We start from the raw sequence: 25,331 nt of genomic DNA, 5'->3' as shown, positions 1-25,331 counted from the left end.
TCGCAGGCGAGCGCTAACCCTCTGCTAGCTACACACACACACACACACCAATGCCTCTCTCTCACACACACACACACTCAGAAGGGGATGTACAGAGAAGAGAATCGAAAGCGCACGCACGCACACACACACACACACACTTTTTTTTTTGGTAATGTCTAGTGCAGTATATTTATATGTTCACAAATTTACAAAGATGGGAGATCTCCATAAAGGAGAGGAACCCAAATGTCAGAAACATAAACAGAAGAGCTCTATGCAAGAAGCATCCATATCACCCTCATGGCAGGCATCATATAAGGATTGCCGCAATGAGGCTCTGAAGAATTCATATGACTGTTGATTCAGCCTACCCAAGTATGCCATGTTGTGCTCACTCCAAATTGTCCAAAGAGCCCAATATCTCACCCAGAAAAGAAATAGTGAGTATTGGGACAAAGACTGCAATAATCTGCCAAAGAGCCAAAAATGTTTCCCAAATCTGTGACTCGGGAATCGGAGCCGAAGATAGCCTGAAATTCTGGTGAGTAGGGTCCTGGAACAAGGACATTGCCACAGCAGATGAAGAAAGGTTTCTGAGGGAGCTGAACATCTTAGACATGTGGATGGTGCAATGTGACGTTTGGCAAGTGTGACCCCAACTGGTAATGTGCCTGTCAAACATCTCCAAAGAAAGAGTCTTTGCTTCAGTGGCATTTTACACTTCCATAACATGCGGAGATTCTTCCGCCACCAAGAGAGAGGCTTTCTCATATGCCACAAAGAATTGGCATGTTGCTGAATCCATGGGGGAGGCTGAAGAATCCTATAAGCTTTGATGGAGGTCAAGGCTGGAAGGGGAACAGGATGAGTGCTTGCAGTAGATGAGCACAATTGCCAATCCATGAGCCTGTCTGTGTCAGCCATAGTTGGAATAGGTAAAAAAGGAAGCAATATTTCAGCAATTTTCTTCCATATTGGCCTATGATGCATTCCCAATGCATATGTAGCAGTGGCCCGAGGAAAGGATAAGACATATCCTCGATCATCCACCACATCATGTATGTACCTAATTCCCAGTTTCATAAGATTGTATGCCCGAACAGGTTCCTGCAAGGCAAGTGGAGTGTCAAAAATGGCACTCCAATGAATACTTTCCTTCCTCATGGAGTTCATCCCCAAGCAATTACGAGGAGCCCACTTGACCTTAGAGAGAACTTGTTTCCAGTCAAGTATTAAGGCAGTGGAAAAAGGACAGCCAGGTATCCTGCCTTGAAATCTCCCAATAACAACCTCCCAATGATCCGTAATCCAATGGCCATAAGCTAAAGTCCTCATGTTGACACACATGGACGCTAACATACAAGTCCATGGCTGTTGTTGGCAGAAGAAAGTGTGCAACATAGTAGCCTTCCTTGCAAGTACATGATATCTTATATTGAGAATATTGAGTCCACCATGCATCTTTGGGGAACACACCATTTCCATCTTCATCAGTCTCAAAGCTTTAACAGCAGATTTTGTCTTCCATAATATCTCCATAGCTTGAGACATAAAGGCTGAAATATCCCTGGAGGACCAATGCAATAAAGGCAAATAGAACTGAACATAAGACATCACTATGGATTGCACAATTCTGAGCCTGACATGAAGAGGCCAAGTAGATATCTTCCAGTATTCCAGCTTACGATGGAGTTTTTGGAAAATCCATTTTAGTTGTTGCTTTCTTGAGATATGCCATCCAATGGGATATCCCAAATGTCTGACCACTTCTCTGGAATGCACCACCTGCCCCGGCCAAAGAATAGAATGCCAATCACATTCTTTCAGGGGTATCAATTTAGATTTATCAAAATTAATATGCAATCCAGCTGCCTGTCCATATAATGAGAGAGTGGCCATAAGCTTGCAAAGTTCCGTAGGAGAATTCTGTGGCATAAAGAAGGAATCATCTGCATATGCTTGTGCCAAGAAAGGTTTAGCCCCTGGGATTTTAAGACCAGTCATCTGTCCTGAGTCTGTTAGATGATCAAGATACATCAACAGAGGATGAGTGGCAATTGCATAGAAGAGAGCACTAAGAGGACAGCCCTGTCTAACCGATCGACCCAATATCCATGATCGAGACAAATGGCCCCCAAGAATGCATTGAGCAGTAGCGTCAGAGTATAGCCAATAAACAGCATTTGCCATCTTGGGACCAAAGCCCAGCTTTGTCATAATCTGAGAAATGAAATCCCATTGAACATTGTCAAATGCCTTAGCAATATCCACCTGCAATATCAACACATCCTGACGAGAATACTTAGCATATTCAATTGCAGTCAAGGCATTGGATATATTATCATGGATTTGTCTTCGCGGCAGAAACCCATACTGATGAGGGTGAAGACCTGCATGGAGTATACCATGAAGCCTATGCACTAACATTTTGGCAATAAGTTTGTAAATTACCGGCATCAATGTAATAGGTCTCCAATCAAATATGTGATCACACAGATGGTTTTTGGGCACAAGCTTGACTATGCCATGTTTCCAAGAATGCAGCAACTGATTTTCTTGCCATGCCACATTGATCATTCTCAAGAGGACCTCTTTCAAATCATCCCAAAAAGAAATGTAGAATTCCACCGTAAGGCCATCCCAGCCAGGGGACTTATATTTACTGAGGTGGAACAATGCATTATCCAGTTCTGTGTGAGTAAAAGGTCTCTCCAATGCAAGAGCATTATCCGGCTCAACTATTGCAGAAACATATTGGAGTAACTCAGTCCTTGCATCAATCACTTGATTAGATGGGAAAGGAGGAGCAGAGAATAATTTCTGAAAATAGTTGTGGCATTCATCTTGGAGATCCAAAAAAGAATGAGTCCAAGAACCATCCAACTTCCTAACCCTCAAGCATGAGTTTTTCTTTCGAGTAGCATGCAACCCCTGAAAGAAAGCTTTTGATGAGCAGCCCTTGTCCATGAGAGGCTTCATTCTCGCCCTTATCTGCCATTTGTGCAATTTCCTCTTATCATTAGCAGAAAGTTTTGATTGAGCACGTGATAGGTAATCCTTTTCTGAATCCGTAAGTGGCCTAGATTGGGAAAACTCAGTCAATTGTTGCACTGTCTCTTTTGCCCCCCTAATCTCATTCCTCCATTCAGTCATATGCCACTTGCCATACTCCCTAATGACATTTTGCATACGAGAGACAAAGCTGTCCCAAGCAAAATTCATGTCCTCCTGGGCATGCAATAGCAAAGGATGAATAGCAAATTTAATCATCTGCCGGAAATATATGTGCTGAAAATATGCGCTGTTAACATGCAACAATCTACTGGGGAAAAGTGGCAAATCATCCAGAGGCATGCCAAGCTGTAAATTCATCCACAATGGAGCATGGTCTGACAATCCCAATGAGAAATCTATCAGTAGATGAGGGCTGAAATCTGCAAATTGTTGTGGATAAAACAGATACCATCTGTCCAGCCTTGCCCAATATGTGGTAAGTGCATTATGGTGAAAGGTATATCCAGGGACCGACCCTTGAAGAAGTAGCCATAAATCTTCAGCCTGCACAGAGAGAAGCATGTCATCCCATTTCTGCCTTTCCAAAGATAGCATATGAGACCGTTTTGTGGTGTTATCCCTAGGCAGAGGCGAATTATTAAAATCCCCACAGATGAATGCATTGGATCTCCATGGATATCTACATATAGAGTCCCACAATGTGGCCCTCATGGCCGAGGTCTGGGAGGCATACACTGATGCAAACTCAAAAATATCACCATTGACATTACATTGTATGACAATCCATCTGCCACTGCTGTCATTGAAGGCCAACTGAGGCTCCAACTCATGTCTCACCAGTATGCATACACCTGAATAGGTAGCGGTACCAGCATAATATATATCATAACCATGCAAAAAGCCATGATGTCCAGCCATGGAGTGCTGATTGTGCTCTTGCAAACAAACAATATCTGGCTGCATTTTATGTACATAATTCCATAGAAGCCTCCACTTTGAAACATTGCAGAGGCTCTGTACATTATATGTAAAGCACTTAAGTGTTTGAAGCATAAAAGGGGTATGTACAAAAAAGTGAGGATGAAAGGAGAACTTCAAAGAGGCTAAGCCTCTGCCTGCATAGGCTGCCTGCCTTCACTACTCATGTAGGACATAGCATTTTCCCCCTCCTCTGAATCACATATGGGGATGCCTTTCTTCAAGACCCCCACCCAATTTTGAAGGACAGGGGCGGAGGCTGAAGTAGAAGTCTGTCCTGGCGAAGGAGAAGAAGCATCCCATTGACGAGATTGAAGAGGGCGTTGCTTCAGAACAACTACCTTCTTAGGTTGTTGGAAACCATCCTGATCAATTCCCACAGATTCATTCAGCTTCTCTTTCCCTTTATCTTTTCCTTTTCCAACAAGCAAGTGCACCTGATTAGCTGATTTTGCATTCTTGGCTGCATTTGTATTTGCTGCCTTAGCTTGCAAATTCTCATTCTTTTCCCGGGGCTGAGGTGGCAAAGCATTTGGAGGGGGCTGATGGAGAACCATCGGGCATTCAGAAGCTAGATGCCCAAACTTGTGACAGGTAAAACAAGCACCTGCAAACACACCCCACTTCAATTCAAAATACTTTTTGCCCAATTGCACCCCCTCAACTTCGACTGCAATAGAAGGAGGGGTAGGTATATCAGTGTCCCAAAGTATACAGAATCTGTTACGGTTTCCCATGGGGCGTGGAGGACAAATAACCTGTCCCAAAGTGGCAGCCAGGCCAGGCAACTCTTCACGCATATAATCCGGAAAGTTTGCAACCTCAACCCATACTGGACAGTGGTGCCGTATCAGGCTTTGGTAATCCTTGTTGGGGGACCAGGGCATAGCATGCACCATTTGCCTCCCATAAAACAGCGGAGAAAACTCAAGAAGCCTCTGTTTGCATGAAGCATCTGATAGATGCACCTCATAAAAACCTCTGGAAGCAAAGTATACTCCTTCTACAAAGCATCCTCCAAGGATGGATTTGATCCATTGTGCAACATCACTGGCTGCGGGAATTCTTCCTGGAAAGAATATTATGACCGCAGTTTGAGAGAGCTTCCTGAGGGGATTCACAATGGACGGCAATTTCAACTTATAGGTGACCTCTGGAATGGGTTTGCCCCATTCTTGGCGAGACTGCTGGAAGTCATCTTTAAGAGTGTCATATACATATTGAGCTTCTGATGTAGATTCTTCCTGCAACAAAGGAGGCTCTGATAAGCGACGTTTCGCATCTGTATTTCTTTCTTTCCTGGCATATGTACAGACGTCCATTCCTTGAGCCATAATCAAAGCACGCAGGAAAAGGAGAGAAAGGTTGTCGAAGGAGGCAGATGAGATATTGACAGAGAATTCGAGCAGAGGGCAGAATCAGCAGAAGTGGATACGCAGGTACGTGGACAGATAGGGGAGGAAGATTGAAGGCTATTTGGCGGTCAGAGTGCAGAACAGAAAAGGAGAAAAACTGGAACAAAAAACTGTGAGGCAGAAAACAGAAGCGTAAACAGTGAAAGAGGGCAGCACAGGTGCGACAGACAGACGAGGAGCAGGGAGGATGATGAGCGTCAGTCTGGGAGACGATGGTCGGATGCTGCAGGCCGCGTTTAGCAGGGCAGAGCTTGCAGCGGGTATCCTCTGTCGACGTCTTGAAGGCAGGCGGCAGGGTGCTCTCTCTCACACACACACACACACACACACGCTTATCACACACACACACACACACACACACACACACACACACACACACACACACACACACACACACACACTTTTTTTTTGTTTTTGTAAAGCTTCATGTCATTAATTACAGGTGGGAAACCTCAAAACGAGGAAAACCCACCAAAAAGACCATATACAAGGGAAACTACTAGAGTGTTCACTATGTTCAGTGTGAACATAGTTAAGCATCTAAAAACAATCTGCAAAAAGAGCATACAGAGACGAGTCTATCTCATGAAGAGAGAGACAGTCATATAAAGATTGCTGAAGAGAGCAACGGAAGAATGAGTAAGCATCCAAATGAGGCCCAGCAAAAACTATCCTGTTGCGAGACTCCCACGTAGTCCATAAAGCCCAATAGCGAACCCAATCAAAGAAGACTTTATAGGATCTAAGGGGTGAAGGGAGAAGGCCGAAGATCCAAAAGTATTTCCCAAAGGGTGCCTGTCGGAAGCGGGCTCTCAAACGTGTAGCAATCCGATCCAATAAAGTCCTGGTGAGAGGACAACTCCATAAAAGATGAAAGACTGTCTCTTGAGAAGCACCACAACTATGACAAGTTGAAGGTGCCAAAAGTCGCCTAGCCAAGAAAAGACCGACTGGCAAGACTCCAATCAAGCATCTCCATAAAAACAGTTTACTTTTCAAAGGTAGACTGCATTTCCAAAGAGAATGAAGCCGCTGTTTCCACCAAGCCTGGCTTTTATGAAGATGCCAAATCTGATTTGCATGTTCTTGAACCCAAGAGGCAGGCAACAAGAAATGATATATCGAATGAACCGAAAGTTTAGCCATTGATAAAGGGCCTCGTGCAGGTTGTTCTCTTTTAAGGCTCCAATCAACCAAACGATCAGAACGATCCAAATCTGCAATTGGTTCAAAAGGAGCAAGAAGCTCTCGAATAAGCTGCCAGATTGATCTATAATGCATCCCCAGACCAAATTTCCTGGCGGCAACCACAAAAGAAAGCACATGGCCAGCAGCATCCAAAACATCATCAATAAGATAAACTCCTTTCTTTGAAAGGAAATATGCCTTCCTAGGCTCACGTAGAGCCAGTGGTACATCAAAAACCTTCGACCAATGAATACTCTCAAGGCGAAGCGAAGAAGATTGCGCATTAAACCTCGGATTCCAAAAAAGATATTGCGTAATCTGTTTCCAGGCAAAAATTAACTTAGATGAAAGAGGACAGCCGACAATCTTTCCATTGAAATGGCTGAAAATTGCATCCCAATACGTAACAGTCCACTTTCCAAAAGCAGGTGAAGACATAGACATACACATATGACCCAACATAATAGCCCATGGCTGGCGTTGTTGTGCAAATTTCAATAGCAAAGTGGATTTACGAGCAAGCACATGAAAATGAATATTCAATATGTTCAAGCCACCATGTGTCTTTGGAGAACACATCTTTGGCATTGACAAAAGACGAAGACCCTTTTTACGATGTTGAGTTTTCCACACAATTGCCATTGCCAGAGACATAAACCGATCTATATCAGATTTCCTCCACATAATCAATGGAAGAAAGAACTGTATGTAAGCCATCACAATAGCCTGCACTATCCTAAGACGTACATGAAGAGGCCAAGTGGAAAGCTGCCAATAATCAATTTTGCGATTCAATTTTAGCATAACCCATTGAATCATTTGTGAAGATGACAGCTGCCAACCCAAAGGGTAACCCAAATGACGAACGATATGTCCAGCAGGAGGTATTCCACCGGGCCACAATACATGATGCCATTGCTGTACACTAAGCGCAAGCAAGGTAGACTTACGGAAATTTACTTTCAAACCAGCAGCCAGACCAAAAAGTTCCAAAGCCTTCATTAATCTCTGAAGATCTTGTTGCGTATTCTTGGGCATAAAAAAAGAATCATCAGCATAAGCCTGAGCCAGGAAAGTATGCCCAGCAGGAAGCTGTAAGCCATGCACTTCATCAGTGGCTTGCAAAAAATCCAAATAGCAAAGAAAAGGATGTGTGGCAATAGCAAACAACAAGGAACTAAGCGGACAACCCTGGCGAACTGAACGTCCCAATTTCCAAGAATCTGATAGAGAAGAGCTCAAAATCAAAGAAGCATCACTGTCATTATAGAGCCAATACACAATATTTTGCCACTTTGCACCGAAGCCAAGAGAACTCATAGTCATAGCTATATAGTCCCAATGCACAGAATCAAAAGCTTTCTCAATATCAACCTGCAAAATGAGTACATCCTGCTTAGTGTATTTGGCATATTCAATGGCAATATAAGCATTGGCTAAATTATCATTGATTTGCCTCCGAGGCACAAAACCATATTGCGCAGGATGCAAACCATCATGTAAAAATCCTTTGATACGATTTGCCAACATCTTAGTCAGAAGCTTATAGATGACAGGCATAAGAGTAATGGGCCTCCAATCAGAGAAAACTTCACAAAGATCCCGTTTAGGGAAAAGCTTAACCAATCCTTCTTTCCAAGAAGATGGTAGTACATCATTTGCCCAAGCTTCATTAATCATATACAGCAATGATTGTTCCAAGTGAGGCCAAAAAGCATGGAAAAATTCCACTGTCAATCCATCCCATCCGGGAGATTTCCATCGACCCATTGAACGTAAAGCATCTTTAAGTTCAATATCAGTGAACGCAGATTCTAATTCCAATGCATCCTGTGGAGAAATAATGGGCTGAACATGATGCAATAAAGCATAACGAGCATCAAGTATGTCAGACGAAGTAGTTGGCGGTTTAGCAAAAAGGGCTGCAAAATGCTGACTAGCAATATATGAGAGCTCCGATAAAGAATGAGTCCATTGACCATCAGATTTTTTCACCCTTCTGATGCATTCCTTTTGTCTTGAAGCATGTAGATTTTTGAAAAAATCTTTGGAAGAGCAACCCTTATCTATGATAGCTCGATGTCGCGAACGTGTCAACCATTTTTGCAATTTTCTCTGATCATTTAGCATGAGGAAGTGCTTAGCCTGCATTAAAGAATCTTGTTCATTAGTATTTAAAATCCTATACTGAGCAAGATCAGCCATGGATTGACATGTTTCTTTAGCCTGCAAGATCTGATCCCGCAAGTCGGCCATGTAATAACGACCATAATCACAGATCACAGCCTGCATGCGCTGAACAAATTGAAACCAAGCAATGTCAATGTCCTCATGCATTTGAAGGGGCAAGGGCTCAATGGCTTGCAAAACCATTTCCTTGAAATCAGCATGCACAAGATAACTGTTGTTTAAAAGCAACAGCCTATGTTTCTGAAGAATAGAGAGATCTTGTGGCATGTCGAAATAAAGGCCTAACCATAAAGGAGAATGATCAGAGAGTAACATGGAACGATCAATCCATAGTTTGCAAACAAAATCATCATATTGGTCAGCATGTAACAAGTACCAGCGATCCAGACGCGTCCAGATATGTGGAAAAGCATTGTGGTTAAAAGTAAACCCTTGCAGATGAGGGAATACATGTTGCCATAGGTCCAAAATATTGCAAGAAGAGAGCAAATCATTCCATGTTCTGCGTTCAGCTCCAAGCATATGAGTTCTTCCAGTGGAGTTAAATTCAGGAGATGGAGCATTATTAAAATCTCCACAAAGGAATGCATTATGGAGCCAGGGATAAGCCAACATTTGTGACCATATATTTGCCCTGTCAGCTGAGCTTTGTGGTGCATAAACTGCTGCAAATTCATAAATTTGTCCATACAATAAACATTGAATGACCATCCATCTGCCAGCAGAATCATTGTAGGCCAATATTGGTTGTAGATCTTGCTTAACAAGCATAAAAACTCCCGAGTAATGCTGAGTGCCCGCATAAAATATATCATAACCTGCAAAGTGACCTGATTGACCCACTAAGGTATGCTGATTGTGTTCTTGCACACACACTAGATGAGGCTGCATTTTATGTACATAGTGCCAAAACAACCTAAATTTACTTGGATCACAAAGTCCTCTAATATTGTACGAAAGACATTTTATTGGAGCATCAAACATCAGATCTGTACAAAGGTATATACAGTGAACAGCCAGCAAAATCAATGCTGCATAACAACAACTGAATCAGGGAGAGAGCCCTCGCCCTGAATCAAGAGAGACTCATGCATATTCGTATCAACACACATATCCAAAGCATTTACATCGGCATCCATACTCGAGGAAGCACCTCGAACTACATCTGACCATATTCTAGAAAGCATAGTCGATGAAGTGGAAGACTGTGTAATAGTGGCAGATGCAGTCCAATTACGTGAAGGAACGGGAGCACGACGAACCATAGTACCTTTTTTCGGAGTTTTCCATTCAGCCGAAGATATTTTATCTTTTCCTTTATCCTTGGGTTGATTAGGCACTGCCAAAGAAGAAACAGCTTGTGGAAAAACTTTAGCTTTTCCTTTCTCTTTCTCCTTTTGAGTATTTCGAGTGGCTTGATTTGTTGGTATCTCCTTAATTTGAGTTGGCTGCTCATTCGCTGAGATGGGAGGTACAGCAGATAACGGCGGAGGATGCAGCAGAGAAGGACATTCAGAAGCCATATGCCCAAACTTATGACAAGTGAAACAAGCACCTGCAAAGACTCCCCAATTTAATTTGAAGTAACGTGCACCCATGCCACGCACATTTTCTACTTCAACAGCAATTGCTGGTGGTTGCTCATGGTCCGTATCCCACAAGATACAAAATCTGTTTTTGTTTCCTGTAGGACGAGGTGCACAAACCACTTTGCCCAGAGTGGCTGCTATACCTGGCAAATGTTCCCTCAAATATTCTGGAAAATCCACGACCTCGACCCAAACAGGACAACGATGCCTAATCAAGGACTGATAGTCCTTGGTCGGGGACCAAGGTAACACATGTACCAACTGTACACCAAACATAAGGGGAGAAGATTCAAGCATCTGCTGCTTATATTGACCATCAGACAGTAATACATCATAAAAACCCCTTGCTGCAAAGTGAACTCCATCTACAAAGGGTCCACCTAGAATGGACTGAATCCATTGAGCTACTTCTTGCGCAGAAGGCATTTTACCTGGAAAGAAGAGAATAATCCCTTTCTCTGAGTATCTACGCAAAGGAGACACAATCGTCGGCAATTTAATCTTATAACTGAAAGAAGGAGGCGGGTCTTTCCATTTGACACGACTGTCTGCAAAGTCCTCACATAAAGCCTCATATACAAACTGTGCATCCGACGAATCTTGCTTGATCATGGTGACAGATTCAATTGCAGCATGCTGCCTCTTGTTACTGTCTGCAGCATTATCCCGGCGAGCATAGGTCACAACAGTCTCAGACATAATTGCAAGAGTAAAGTCTGTACAACACTGCTAAACAACTCTTTTTTTTTTTTTTTGAAAAGCTGTATGCTGTATACAGGAGGCTTTGAAATTTAGGCGAGTAGACTTGCAGCTTCGAAGCAAAAGGAGTCGCAGGCGAAGAGGCGAACAAGGTCGCAAGCAGTAGGTGAGTTGGGTTGCAGGCGATAGGCGAACTACGAGCAGTCGAACAGGCGACCTGGGTCGCAGGTGAATAGAGTCGCCACTTCGATGGCAAATGGAGTCGCAGGCTATAAGCGAGCTGGGTCGCAGGCGATAGGTGAACTGAATCGCAGGCGATAACCGAGCTGGGTCGCAGGCGATAATCGCAAGCGAGCAGTCGAAGAGAGAAACTGGGTCTCAGGCGAACATGCCTCTCTCTCATACACGTGCGCGCGCACACACACACACACGCACACACACGAGCACACGGAGAAGAAAAGCGAGCGTAACAGCAGGTCGTGAACCCTAGAACGCAGCGAACCAGAGCATCACACACACACACACAGAGAGAGGTAAGTCGCAGGCGAGGAGAGTCGCAGGCGCGCACACACACACACAGAGAGAGGTAAGTCGCAGGCGAGGAGAGTCGCAGGCTCGCAGGCGAGCAGAGTCGCAGGCTCACAGGCGAGCAGAGTCGCAGGCTCGCAGGCAAGCAGAGTCGCAGGTCCGCAGGCGAGCAGGGTCGCAGGTTCGCTCTCGTCGCTGTCTCACACACACACACACACACCATATCTCAATTGGAACATACATACACACACACACGACACACACACACACACACACACACACACACACACACACACACACGCAGTTTTTTTTTTATTTAGTAAATCCAGTTGACATTGCATTATATCATGAATGTACAAAAGGGTTTGACATCAAGAGGATGTCTAGACCCTAGAACTTAAAAACAGTAGTAAAAAAGTTCTATCAAAGATCCGGGCAGTGCTCAAGAAAAGAGCCTATGCCCTATCCATCACAAACAGTAAAAGAAAAGTTGAACACAAGAAACATCCAAATCTTCCTCATGTATGGCATCATATAAGGATTGCCGCAATGAGGCTCGGAAGAACTCATAAGGGTGCTGAAGGGGTGAATTCAGATATGCATGATTTCGCTGTAGCCAGAGGGTCCATAAGGCCCAATATCTGATCCAATGGAAGAAAAGAGAATACTGTGACAAAGAAGCTGATAACGTGCCAAACATCGAGAAAAACCTGTAGAACCTGTGTGCAGGAAATCTGAGAGATAAAAAGTAGGAGATCTTGTCCAGAAGGTCTCTGGAATATGAACAAGACCACAATAAATGCGGAATACTCTCAGTAGTATGATGACATCTTGGACAAAGAGGAGAGGCAATCCTTCTTTGAGCTAATTTCACTTCCACTGGAAAAATACCGACAATGCATCTCCAAAGAAAGAGTCTCTGCTTCAATGGCATTTTCAACTTCCATATCAATGTCAGTTTTCCTTTCCACCAAGCTAAAGACTTATCCAGATGCCAAAGAGAATTAGCATGATGAGCAATCCATGGAGGAGGTAATATCAATCGATAAGCCTGTATAGAAGTCAATAGATGCAAATGCTGAGAGGATAATCTAGAATTTAAAGACTGAAGATGCCAATCTTGAAGCCTGTCTCTTACATCCAATGTTGGAATCGGAATGAAAGGGTGTAAGAGATTAACAATAGCTTTCCATATAGATCTATGATGCATCCCAAGATTGTATTGTCGGCATGCTACCGGAAAAGAAAGAATTTGCCCTCGAGTATCTACCACGTCGTCAATGAACCGGATGCCCAACTTCATAAGATTGTAAGCTCTGATTGGTTGTTGTACAGCAAGGGGAGAGTAAAAAACAGCACTCCAATGTAGGCTTTCCATTCGAAGCGAGGAAGCTATAGAAGCAGGATGGGGAGACCATTTGATGCGAGAGAGCACTTTCTTCCAATCCTGAATCAAGGAAGTAGAAAATGGACAACCAGGGATTGTACCTTGAAATTTGCCAAGCACTACTTCCGATGGATCAACTAAGCAACGACCATAAGCATTTGTGCGCATCTGACCACACAAAATTGCCAACATGATAGACCAAGGCTGCTCTTGTTGAAAAAAGGTTTTGAGCATAGTGATCTTTCTTGCCAGCACATGAAATTTGATGTTTATAATATTCAAACCACCATGCATTCTTGGTGAGCAAAGCAGGTCCATTTTAAGCAACCTTAAAGCTTTTTTATGAAGCTTAGTTTTCCAAAAAATCTCCATGGCTTGAGACATAAAAGAAGAAAGATCTCGAGATGACCAATGTAAGAGAGGAAGGTAGAACTGGACATAAGCTAGAATAATGGACTGAACAATTCGAAGCCGTACATGCAATGGCCAAGTGGAGATCTTCCAATATTCTAATTTGTCTTGAATTTTGTTTAGCACCCAAGATATTTGTTGCTTATTTCTGATTTTCCAGCCAATGGGATAACCCAAATGTCTTACTATGCTTTCCGGATAAATAATCTGGCCGGGCCACAGGATAGCATGCCAGTCACAATGCTTGAGAGGTAAGAGTTTTGATTTCTGAAAATTAATTTTTAGACCAGTTGCCAACCCGAAATCTGAAAGAGTATCCATCAATAGGTGAAGCTCCAGAGGACTGTTCTTTGGCATGAAGAATGAATCATCTGCATAAGCCTGTGCAATGAAAGGCCGTGAACCAGAAATCTGAAGCCCCTCTAACTGTCTAGTATCAACCAGATGATCCATATAAAGAAGCAAAGAATGTGAAGCAATAGCATAGAACAAAGCACTGAGAGGGCATCCCTGTCGAACTGATCGTTCTAGAGTCCAAGACTCAGACAAATGTTTCCCTATAAAGCATTGAGCAGTGGAATCTGAGTAAAGCCAATATATGACATTAACTAGCTTTGGCCCAAAACCTAGTTTAGACATGATTTGAGAAACATAATCCCACTGTACCATATCAAATGCCTTTGCCACATCCACCTGCATGACCAAGACATCTTGAGCAGAATATTTTGCATATTCCATTGCAATGAGAGTATTGGAGATATTATCATGTATATGCCTTCTTGGAACAAAACCATATTGCCTGGGATGAAGTCCATCATGAAGGATATCCTTTATCCGATGTACCAACATTTTAGCAATAAGTTTATATAAAACAGGCATCAAAGTGATAGGCCTCCAGTCATCCATTGTCTCACACAGAGGTTTCTTGGGGAGAAGCTTAACCAGACCATGCTTCCAAGTTGAGGGAAGATGTTGATGCTGCCAGGCTACATTAATGAGCTTCAAGATCGGACCCTTCAATTTAGCCCAGAAGGCTACAAAAAATTCAACCGTCAAACCATCCCAGCATGGGGATTTATGTTTACCCAAATGCTTAAGGGCTTCATCCAATTCAGTATCTGGAAAGGGCATTTCCAGCATTGAAGCTTTTTGCAAAGAAACAATAGGAGAAACAAGCTCAATAAATCTGCTCCGAGCCAATGCAGCCTGAGGTGTAGAAGAAGATGGTAGAGAAAAAAGAAGCTAAAAATGATCCAGACATTGTTTCTCTAGCTACGATAAAGTCTGGGTCCAAAGACCATCGGGTTTCCTGACTCTCATGATAGATTGACTTCATTTGTACGTGTGTAAATTTCGAAAGAAAGATTTCGAGGAGCAACCCTTATCTAGCATGGGTTTAACTCTAGCCCTTGTCTGCCATTTGGAAAACTTGCGTTTATCATTAGCATCAATTATGGAAGAAGAACAAGACAATGAATTCTGTTCAGAAGCAGAAAGAGACCTTTGATGGCTAATCTGTACCAAGGACTGCTTGTATGATTTTGCCCACTAGATATGCTGTCTGGTTTCTGCCATGTACCATCTTCCATATTCCTTAATGACATTTTGAATACGATGTACAAAAGAGTTCCAAGCAAAATCCAGATCCTCCTGAGCATGGGATAACCATGGCTTACAAGCCAATCTGATCATTTGCTGGAATTTTTCATGAGAAAGATATAATTGAGTAACCTGCAAATGTCTGACAAAAGAGAGCCGAATATCATCCAGAGGCATACCAAATGAAAGGTTGAGCCATAGTGGAGTGTGATCAGATAGTTGTTGAGAATAATCAGTCCACATTTGACATGTATAATCATCATATTGCTGAGCATGAATAAGATACCATCTATCAAGCCTGGCCCAATATTCTGTAAAAGCATTATGATGATATGTAAATCCCAAAACCGAAGGGTGAGTTGCTGTCCATAAATCTGCAGTATGAAGTGATGAAGTCATATGTTCCCATTGCTGGATTTCAGAGGGAAGCATATGGGATTTATGTGTGGTATTGTCCTTCCAGTGAGGAGAATTATTAAAGTCACCACAAAGTAGAGCATTTGAGGACCAAGGATATTGGTTTATGGAGTCCCACATTTGAGCTCTGGAAGCTGAAATTTGGGAGGCATACAAGGAGCCTGTTTCAAAAATCTCTCCATTGATCATACATTGGATAATCATCCATCGGCCACAAAGATCATTATATGCTACACAGGGCTCTGCAGATCATGTCTGGCTAAAATGCACAGCCCAGAGAATTGTCCAGATCCTGCATAAAATATATCATATCCCGAAAAGAAACCATGCTGGCCAGCAAAAGAATGCTGATTATGCTCTTGTAGACACACAACATCTGGATGAGTATTATTTATATAATGCCATAGGAGCCTCCATTTATGGTGATTGCAGAGGCCCTGTATGTTATAAGAAAAACATTTAAGAGAAGTACGCATGAAAATATGTACAAGAGATGAGCAGTCCTCAAAGAGAAAGGGAGGCATCAGGCCTCTGCCATTGCCACAGGGTCTTGCTGACCCTCAGAATCCAATTCCCTGACTAGATCATCTTCTTCACAAAGTGGAATACCCTTCTTAACTGCATTGACCCATGCCTTTGAGATGGGGCTATCCGAAGAGGTAGAAGGTTGACCAGGAGATGGAGTTGAAGCGTCCCAATTTCGAGATTGGAGAGGTCTTTGTTTAAGAGGCACCGTCTTCTTTGTAATCTGCCAACCGTCATGAGAAGATGAATTATTTTCCACTAGCTTGCTTTTTCCTTTATCCTTATTTTGAGCTGAATTGGCTTGGTTCCCTGTATGAACTAAAGGCTTTGCTCCTTTAGCTTCGGTCTTTTCCATATAAGTCTTTTGACCTCCTTTATTAGATGGCGGAGGAATGGCAGCTGGAGGAGGCGGATGAAGGATTGAGGGACACTCAGAAGCTAGATGCCCGAACTTGTGACAAGAGAAACAAGCTCCAGCCAAAATGCCCCATTTCAAAGTGAAATATTTCTTTCCTAAATTAACACCCTCAATCTCAACTGCAATAGAAAAGGGGGTTGGTCTATCAGTATCCCATAAGATGCAAAAACGATTTTTATTACCTGTAGGACGAGGGGGACAGATCACTTGTCCCAATGTCATCGCTAAGCCTGGAAGCTCTGTTCTCATGTAATCTGGAAAATCAACGACTTCAACCCATACAGGGTAGTGATGTTTGATGAGATTCTGATAATCCTTATTAGGAGACCAAGGCATGATGTGCACCATTTGACGACCAAAATATAAAGGGGACATTTCCAGCATCTTTTGTTTTGTCAATGCATCCAAGAGATGAACTTCATAAAATCCTCTGGAGGCAAAAAAGACTCCTACATAGCATCCACCTAGGAGAGAATTCACCCATTGTCCCACATCATTAGCCGAGGGTATTTTACCTGGAAAAAAGATGATGACTGCAGTTTGAGAGAGCTTCTTCAGAGGATGCACAAGAGAAGGCAACTTCATCTTGTAGGTGAGTTCCGGAGCAGGTAGTATCCATTCTCTTCTACTTTGTTGAAAATCCTCATTCAACATATCAAACACATAGGAAGCATCTTCAGATGAAGGAGTTATGGGGGGCAGAGATTCCCTTAATTGTCTTTTAGGTTCAGGAGAAAGAGCTCTCTTGACATAATACTTGCTTGTTTCTGCTATCTAGACTATTCGATTCAGCAGAAAGACATAGATCAGAAAAAGGGGACAGTTCTATTGGAATACTATCTTACACAGAAGGGAAAACAGTAACCTGTAGCGAGGCGAACACACACACACACACGCACACGCACCACACACACACGCCTACACACGCAAACAGGTCGCGGAAGAGAGGAAGAAGAGCAGATAGACGATGAGAAGGACCCTTAGAAGGTCGCGATGAGGGCTGCAGAGCCGACACAGTCCAGGAAGGAGGTGTTGGAAATAAGTGCACACTAGGTGTACTATTTCTCTAGTCTAGTTTCAAGTTGAGTCTTTGTGTCTTGAGTCTAGTGCCATGTGGCACCTCTACATTTATCCCATAAGTGAGTCTACTCAATCTTGTACTTCTCACCTATAAATTGTAGGTGTCACATCAATAATCAAACAATCTTGTGTCTTGTCTACACTCATCTCAAGGTAACTCTCTGTCTTTCATTTTTGTTCTTGTTTTATTTCTAGTCTGCTCTAGCTTTCATATTTTCTACATGGTATCAGAGCCATGGTTTTAGGGTTTCCCTGTTTTTCCTATGAGCTTTCGCCATTCTCTCCAAGCTGTCCCACTCAGTTCAGCGCAGCCGATGTGTTGCCCGCCATATCTTCAGGCCGCCGCCTAGCTGCATCTGTTGCCCTGCGTAGACCTGCACATGCTATCCAGCGTTGAGCTACACTTGTTGTGTAGCGTTGACTTGAATTTGTTGTCCAATGTCGCCTCTTATAGCTGCACGTGCTGCCCTCGCCAGATTCACAGCATTGGGACATAACTCGACCTGCTGCTGTAGCAACCCGCCGGCCTGAACTTGCTGTCCGCCCTGTTCAGGCTCATACAGCTCTACTGTTCTCTCTCTTCGAACTGCTACAGCCCACTGTACTGTTGCTGCTTTGGCTGCCTTCTTCATCAACTCAAGGGTGCGCATCATCTAGAAGCAGCTGCAGATCGACTTTCCTCCTGTTAACGAGCTATTTGCTGCATTCAGTTCTGCCATTGTTTCCTCTTGAAGAGTCTACAAGGTACTGTGCATTGTATCCTTCAGTTTGCTGGTCAGTCCTTTTCTTATCCTCATATCTGCAAACTACTAGTTCCTCATGCTTCGATGGGCTGTCACATGCTATGGCCTTGACAAGTGGTGAGAGAGCCGGCTTCTAAAAACAGTTTGGATGTCTTCTTTCATTCATTTCTGCAATCTTGTAAGGGAATAGACACTGCCCTTGCATTTTAGCAAGAGGTAAGACCTTCCCACATGGCCTCTTCTACTCATTCTCTCATGTCTATCGACAAATTCAATGGGTCCAACTTTCATACTTGGCAAATCAAAATCAAGTGCCATCTTATGAAAGAAAGTCTTTGGGACGTTGTTCACCATGCTGCTCCCGAAGATTTCGACATTGAGCAAGTTATCACTTATGCTCCCACTGCCAAGAATGACAAAGCCTATGCTATCATCTTGCTCGGTCTTGGAGATGATTACATTCATCACATCTCCGACATACAGTCTGCTTCTCGAGCATGGATCACTTTGGATACCCTTTTTGGACCCCGCTCTAAAAACTCTAAGATTGCACTTATGATCTCATTCTTTGATCTATATATGCAGGAGGGAGCTACTATAGCCTCTCATGTCAATTATTTTCGCAGTCTTATGGTTCAGCTTGCATCATTGAAGTCCCCCATCTCCGAAGATATTGCTATTGTTGTGCTTCTCAAAAGCTTACCTGACACCTATGCTACTCTTGTCACTACCTTCAAGTATCACAATAATCCTACTCTTGAAGGTATCATCAATGCTCTCCAAGAAGAGGAAAGAACAAAACAACAAAAGGTAGCTAACATTGCATTTTTAGCAAAGAAAGGAGGTTCTAAGGCAAGAAAGCCTTGCACCCATTGTGGAAAAACTAATCATATGGAAAAGGACTGCTACTCTAAAACCTCTACATCAGCCCTTGCATCTACCTCAGCCCATGTTGGTGCAGCATCTACATTAGCAGATCTTGCTGTTCATTCCTCACATGATGAGTGGGCTTTCTGATTACTTCACCTCTCTTGTCTACCACTTTGACCACCGATGATGTAGGTCAAGGGGTTCTAGTGTCTTACTCATTATGTTTTTTGGCCTCTCTTGTCCCTACCCAAGAGGCAGAGATTGCCCTTGAGGAGGGGATGTCTTCAAGGTCCATCTGTTTGTCTACAGTCAATTCTACAGTCAGTCTTCTGTCTATGTAGTCTTGTCTATCTGTCTATTTGTCTATCAATTTGACTGTGTCTTGTTTATGATCCACTCTTGTCCCTACCCTTGTGGACCCATATGAGGATATCACTTGAGGAGGGGTGTCTCAGGATCTTTTGTCTCTCATATCTTGTCTCTCACTCTCTCATTCTTTATGTCTGTCTTCTAGTCTTGTCCATCTTGTCTTCTAGCTTGTCTCTCAATCCTTGTCTAGTCTCTCTGTCTTGGTCTTATCTTTTGTCATGTCATAGTCTTGTCTTTTTGTCTTCCTCCTAGTGTCCACTTATTAAGGAGGGTGTTGGAAATAAGTGCACACTAGGTGTACTATTTCTCTAGTCTAGTTTCAAGTTGAGTCTTTGTGTCTTGAGTCTAGTGCCATGTGGCACCTCTACATTTATCCCATAAGTGAGTCTACTCAATCTTGTACTTCTCACCTATAAATTGTAGGTGTCACATCAATAATCAAACAATCTTGTGTCTTGTCTACACTCATCTCAAGGTAACTCTCTGTCTTTCATTTTTGTTCTTGTTTCATTTCTAGTCTGCTCTAGCTTTCATATTTTCTACATGGTATCAGAGCCATGGTTTTAGGGTTTCCCTGTTTTTTCTATGAGCTTTCGCCATTCTCTCCAAGCTGTCCCACTCAGTTCAGCGCAGCCCATGTGTTGAATACGATGTACAAAAGAGTTCCAAGCAAAATCCAGATCCTCCTGAGCATGAGATAACAATGGCTTACAAGCCAATCTGATCATTTGCTGGAATTTTTCACGAGAAAGATATAATTGATTAACCTGCAAATGTCTGACTAAAGAGAGCTGAATGTCATCCAGAGGCATACCAAAAGAAAGGTTGAGCCAAAGTGGAGTATGATCAGATAGTTGTTGAGAATAATCAGTCCACATTTGACATGTATAATCATCATATTGCTGAGCATGAATAAGATACCATCTATCAAGCCTGGCCCAATATTCTGTAAAAGCATTATGATGATATGTGAATCCCAAAACCGAAGGGTGAGTTGCTGTCCATAAATCTGCAGTATGAAGAGAAGAAGTCATATGTTCCCATCGCTGGATTTCAGAGGGAATCATATGGGATTTATGTGTGGTATTGAAATGAGACCCAAGCAGGGGTCACCCCTTCCTGGACTCACCTCTCCAGTTAGCACTCTATTATACACTCTTAAAAGACAATAGCACAAGACAAAATAGCAAAAAGTAATTAACAACTCTGAGCATAGATAGATGACACCACACTGAGGCCGGAACGGCCGGCCCCCCCCCAAGGAAATGATATTATTACTTGGGAGAATTTGTTACAAGTACACGGGCCCAAGGCCAGATTTCCAATAAGCAATGCACAATGAAAACAAAGTATCAAACCCAAACATGTTTGTTGATGCCGAGTCTGAAGTCACCAAGGGCTGCCCCGTCCATAGCACCTTCCAGAGTCACACTTCGCGTGCAATCCACCCGTCCCTGGCACTACGGATCACGCCACGCCAGTCCTAGCGATGGGGCACCCTCACGGAGTTGACTCGGTGAATGGAAGAGGAGTCCAGACATAGGAGAGCAGGAGAATTCCTCATTCTTCGCGATGAAAATCTTCTGGAGCCACCGTACCTGCTGTTGTACCTGCTGTACCTGCTGTACGACCAGAATCAGCAATTAATGAAGGTACTGTACCTGCTGTACCTGTTGTACGACCAAAATCAGCAATTAATGAAGGTACTGTACCTGCTGCTGTACCTGCTGCTGTACCTGCTGTACAACCAGAATCAGCAACTAATGATGGTACTGTACCTGCTGTACCCGCTGTACCTGCTGCTGTACCTACTGTACAACCAGAATCAGCAACTAATGATGGTACTGTACCTGCTGTACCGGCTGCTGTACCTGCTGTACCTGCTGTACAACCAGAATCAGCAATTAATGATGTGCTCCAGCCTGTTTTCTCTAAATCCCAGCCAACAGTTGTGTTTTCTTCCTCCAAAATGCAAGGGAGAGGGTTGGAAGTGAGGCGCCTTCCTCCCATGCACATAATTGGGTGTGGTAGGTGGGGTAGGTGGCCAACCCCCACCCCACATGCTATAAAAGGGTGCCCAGGCCAAAAGAAGGTGCCCACACTTATAAAGTGTCCACCTACTTTTAATGAAGTATGAAACCTGTAAGTTATAAGACTTATAACTTAAAACTCTTATTAAAATAAGGATTTCCCACCTGTTCACACGCCACAAAACCTGTCAGAAGACAAGGCATTCCACGGCTCACGGGAGGGCGTCCCCGACCCCTGAGCTAGACACACATGTCAGGCATGCAAACAAAACCAGTTCACGCGAAAACATTTCAAAGGCAGGCAAACATGAGTGCACAATGCAACATTGTTAAAGGATAATCTCCGTTCATGTACTTGCACAATACTTGACATTTCCGGGCACAAACAGGCCCACCGGAAAGTCAATTCCAGGTACACACACAGTGTACAATCCACCCGTCCCTGGCACTACGAATCACACCGTGCCAGTCCTAGCGGTGGTAATCCAGAAACATACACCGTGTGCAATCCACCCGTCCCTGGCACTACGAATCACGCCGTGCCAGTCCTAGCGATGGAGCACCACTACGGAGTATGCTCATCCAGAGCCCAAAGCTCACACAAGAAGATAAGAGGACCATTAGATAGCTCAATGGTGACATCTCCCCGTCTTCTAAACAGTTGTCCGCAACTGAAAAGCTTCCAAATAGTCATGGAGAAGCTGCGGATAATCTTTGAAGTAGTCCTCATCAACCCACTTAGCATCAATGGGGAGATAATTCTTGAACTTCACCAAATAGCGTCTTACAAGCTTGCCTGCAGATAGCTTACGCTCTTTATGAAACACAATCTGCTCTGGTTGCAAAATCTCTTCCAACTCATCCACTTCTGGTGGATCCTCAATGATAGGAAGACTTGGTTCCGGACCCACATACTTTCGTAAGAGGCTAACATGGAAAGCATTATGTATCTTCCAATGAGATGGCAATGCTAAACGAAAAGCAACTTCATTGATCTGCTCAATGACCTTGAAAGGCCCATAATACCTGGATGAGAGCTTGGGAAACATCCCCTCCTTACCAGATCTCTTACGGAGTCTAGCTTTTTCGAATTTCAGCAATACCCAATCATTTACCTTGACATCCAAATGCTTTCTATGCTTGTCTGCAGCCTTCTTATGCTTCTCTTGAGAACGGGCTATGGCTGTCCGTACCTGTGCAAAGGCAATATCCAAGTCCCTGACAAAGTCATCAGCAGCAAAAATCTCATCCTTAGTACGTAGGATGGGAGGCAATACCACTTTGCCATAAACTATCTCAAAGGGAGCCTTCCCAGTAGAAGCATGCACCGTGTTATTGTATGCAAACTCCACAAGTGGCAAATACTTTTCCCACAAAGTCTTTTGATCAGCTACATAGCATTTGAGAAGGTCCAATACGGCTGAATTTGCTGCTTCACTTTGACCATCGGTTTGAGGATGAAAAGCGGATGAAAAATTCAGCTTTGTGCCCATATTGTCAAAAAGTGCTCTCCAAAAGAGACTGGTAGTTCGAGGATCACGGTCACCCACAATAGATTTAGGCATACCATGATGCTTGAATACCTGTGATAAGAAAACTTTTGCCATATGATCTGCCTTGATCGTTTTCTTGACCGGCAAGAAATGAGCTTGCTTGCTAAACCGGTCAACGATAGTCCATATAGCATCATTACCTTGCTGAGTGCGAGGCAAATCCATGATGAAATCCATAGCTATACTCTCCCATGGCTGCGAGGGAATAGGCAATGGTAGAAGCAATCCAGGAGACTTCTGACGATCAAACTTGACCTTTTGGCAAGTAAGGCAAGCACGTACATAAGCCTCAATGTCCTTCCTCATCCCTGGCCAAAAGAAGTAGCGTTCAACCATATGAGTAGTACTGAAACGAGACCCAAGCAGGGGTCACCCCTTCCTGGACTCACCTTCATTCTGCTTAACCCAATCCCACTTCTTGCGGATGTTCTTCTTGGCATTAGGGGGTAAGAATTGGACATAGAATCTAGTTTTAAATTCAGCCCAAGTGTCCACGGGAGTGCCTGAGAGCTTTTCTGCAAGCCACCAATGAGCGGCCGTGCCCTTCAAGAACATGCTGGCATGCCTCACCTTGGACTTTTCTGAAAAATCCTCATCACTAAAAGCAATGTCAAATTGGGAAACAAATGACATAACCTTGGAAGCATCAAACTCACCATGATATGTCTCGAACTTGACGGATTTGTCCCCGGCTTTGAATTCCTTTTGCTTATGAACATGATGCTCATAATCCCCATGCGTCCTCTTGATTCCACGTTCATGTGGATCAGCCCTGGCATCCATAGATGCTCCTGCATACTTAGGTGGCATACGTGGACGTGAAGCATGTGCTGTACCTGCATGCATGTGTGTAGCCCCACCACTATCTCTTGCAGCATAAGCATAATCCGGAGAGGATGTGGAGATGGGAGCATGAAGAAATGGCTCTTCATGGGAGAGTTCAACAGGTAAAGTAGTAGTACGGGGATGTCGGTGCTCTCTAAGCCCATGAGAAACCTGCAATGATGAAGAATGAGGCTTGTAACGATCATCTCTAGAAGTAATATTACCTTCATAGGCATGGCTATGCCTCCCATGTAAGGTAGAATCACGTCGGGATGTAATGGAAGGCTCCTCTTTGTGGACAGCAGATTTCAGCTTTGGAGAGGCTATCCCAGGCATGTCCACCAATGGAGATCTCTTTATAACAAGCTCCCCATCCTGGCCCTGCAATACATCACCCTTATCCACTAAGAATGAAAGAGCTAGCTCACGAGGTTTCAGCCCTGATCCCCGAGCCAAAGCTTCAAAGTCTTGAAAGACGGTTGCCTCCTTTTTCTTTGCATCTAGCACTTGTTGAATGTGTGGGTCCTCACGTAGGCTGGCCAATTCCATCTCCCTGGCATGGAGAAGCTCTCGCATACGCTGAATTTCTGCATTCATGGCACTTGGCTCTTGCTCTTGCTCCTGCATTTTCTCCTTGCCACGGGACGGTTGTCCCAACCATACATGATCACGGGCATAAGGCATCCGTCCACTTGCTTGTGTTCCACTGGAGTGCCCCTTTGAATTTGGCACTTCCCTGCTACTTGCTTGGCTAGCCATAATAAGAGTAAAGTCACTAATGGAGAGTGGTCAGGAAGCCTTTGGATCGTCTCCCAATGTAGAAAAAGGAAGATCCGTGCTCTGATACCACTGAAACGAGACCCAAGCAGGGGTCACCCCTTCCTGGACTCACCTCTCCAGTTAGCACTCTATTATACACTCTTAAAAGACAATAGCACAAGACAAAATAGCAAAAAGTAATTAACAACTCTGAGCATAGATAGATGACACCACACTGAGGCCGGAACGGCCGGCCCCTCCCCAAGGAAATGATATTATTACTTGGGAGAATTTGTTACAAGTACACGGGCCCAAGGCCAGATTTCCAATAAGCAATGCACAATGAAAACAAAGTATCAAACCCAAACATGTTTGTTGATGCCGAGTCTGAAGTCACCAAGGGCTGCCCCGTCCATAGCACCTTCCAGAGTCACACTTCGCGTGCAATCCACCCGTCCCTGGCACTACGGATCACGCCACGCCAGTCCTAGCGATGGGGCACCCTCACGGAGTTGACTCGGTGAATGGAAGAGGAGTCCAGACATAGGAGAGCAGGAGAATTCCTCATTCTTCGCGATGAAAATCTTCTGGAGCCACCGTACCTGCTGTTGTACCTGCTGTACGACCAGAATCAGCAATTAATGAAGGTACTGTACCTGCTGTACCTGGTGTACCTGCTGTACGACCAGAGTCAGCAATTAATGAAGGTACTGTACCTGCTGTACTTGCTGCTGTACCTGCTGTACCTGCTGTACAACCAG

The 25,331-nt window shown here is 43.8% G+C and overlaps 2 protein-coding genes across 3 annotated transcripts in view; one reads left to right on the top strand and one right to left on the bottom strand.

The window, feature by feature from the left end:
• Window positions 1-25,331, top strand: part of LOC147621417 (ATP binding microtubule motor family protein) — a 154,425-nt gene that overhangs the window by 107,741 nt on the left and 21,353 nt on the right. The window lies entirely within an intron of this gene.
• LOC147621420 (uncharacterized) lies at window positions 127-1,462 on the bottom strand. Its single transcript, XM_086824161.1, has one exon. It carries the CDS (start codon window positions 1,459-1,461, stop codon window positions 232-234), a length of 1,230 nt encoding a protein of 409 aa, XP_086680287.1. The 5' UTR covers window position 1,462; the 3' UTR covers window positions 127-231.

Source organism: Cibotium barometz, chromosome 30 (genome assembly GCF_041138505.1).
Source record: "Cibotium barometz isolate CiBa-2024 chromosome 30, ASM4113850v1, whole genome shotgun sequence".
Classification (NCBI taxonomy): domain Eukaryota; kingdom Viridiplantae; phylum Streptophyta; class Polypodiopsida; order Cyatheales; family Cibotiaceae; genus Cibotium; species Cibotium barometz.
Note: the sequence above shows the minus strand (reverse complement) of the source record. Positions and strands in the feature narration are given on the sequence as shown.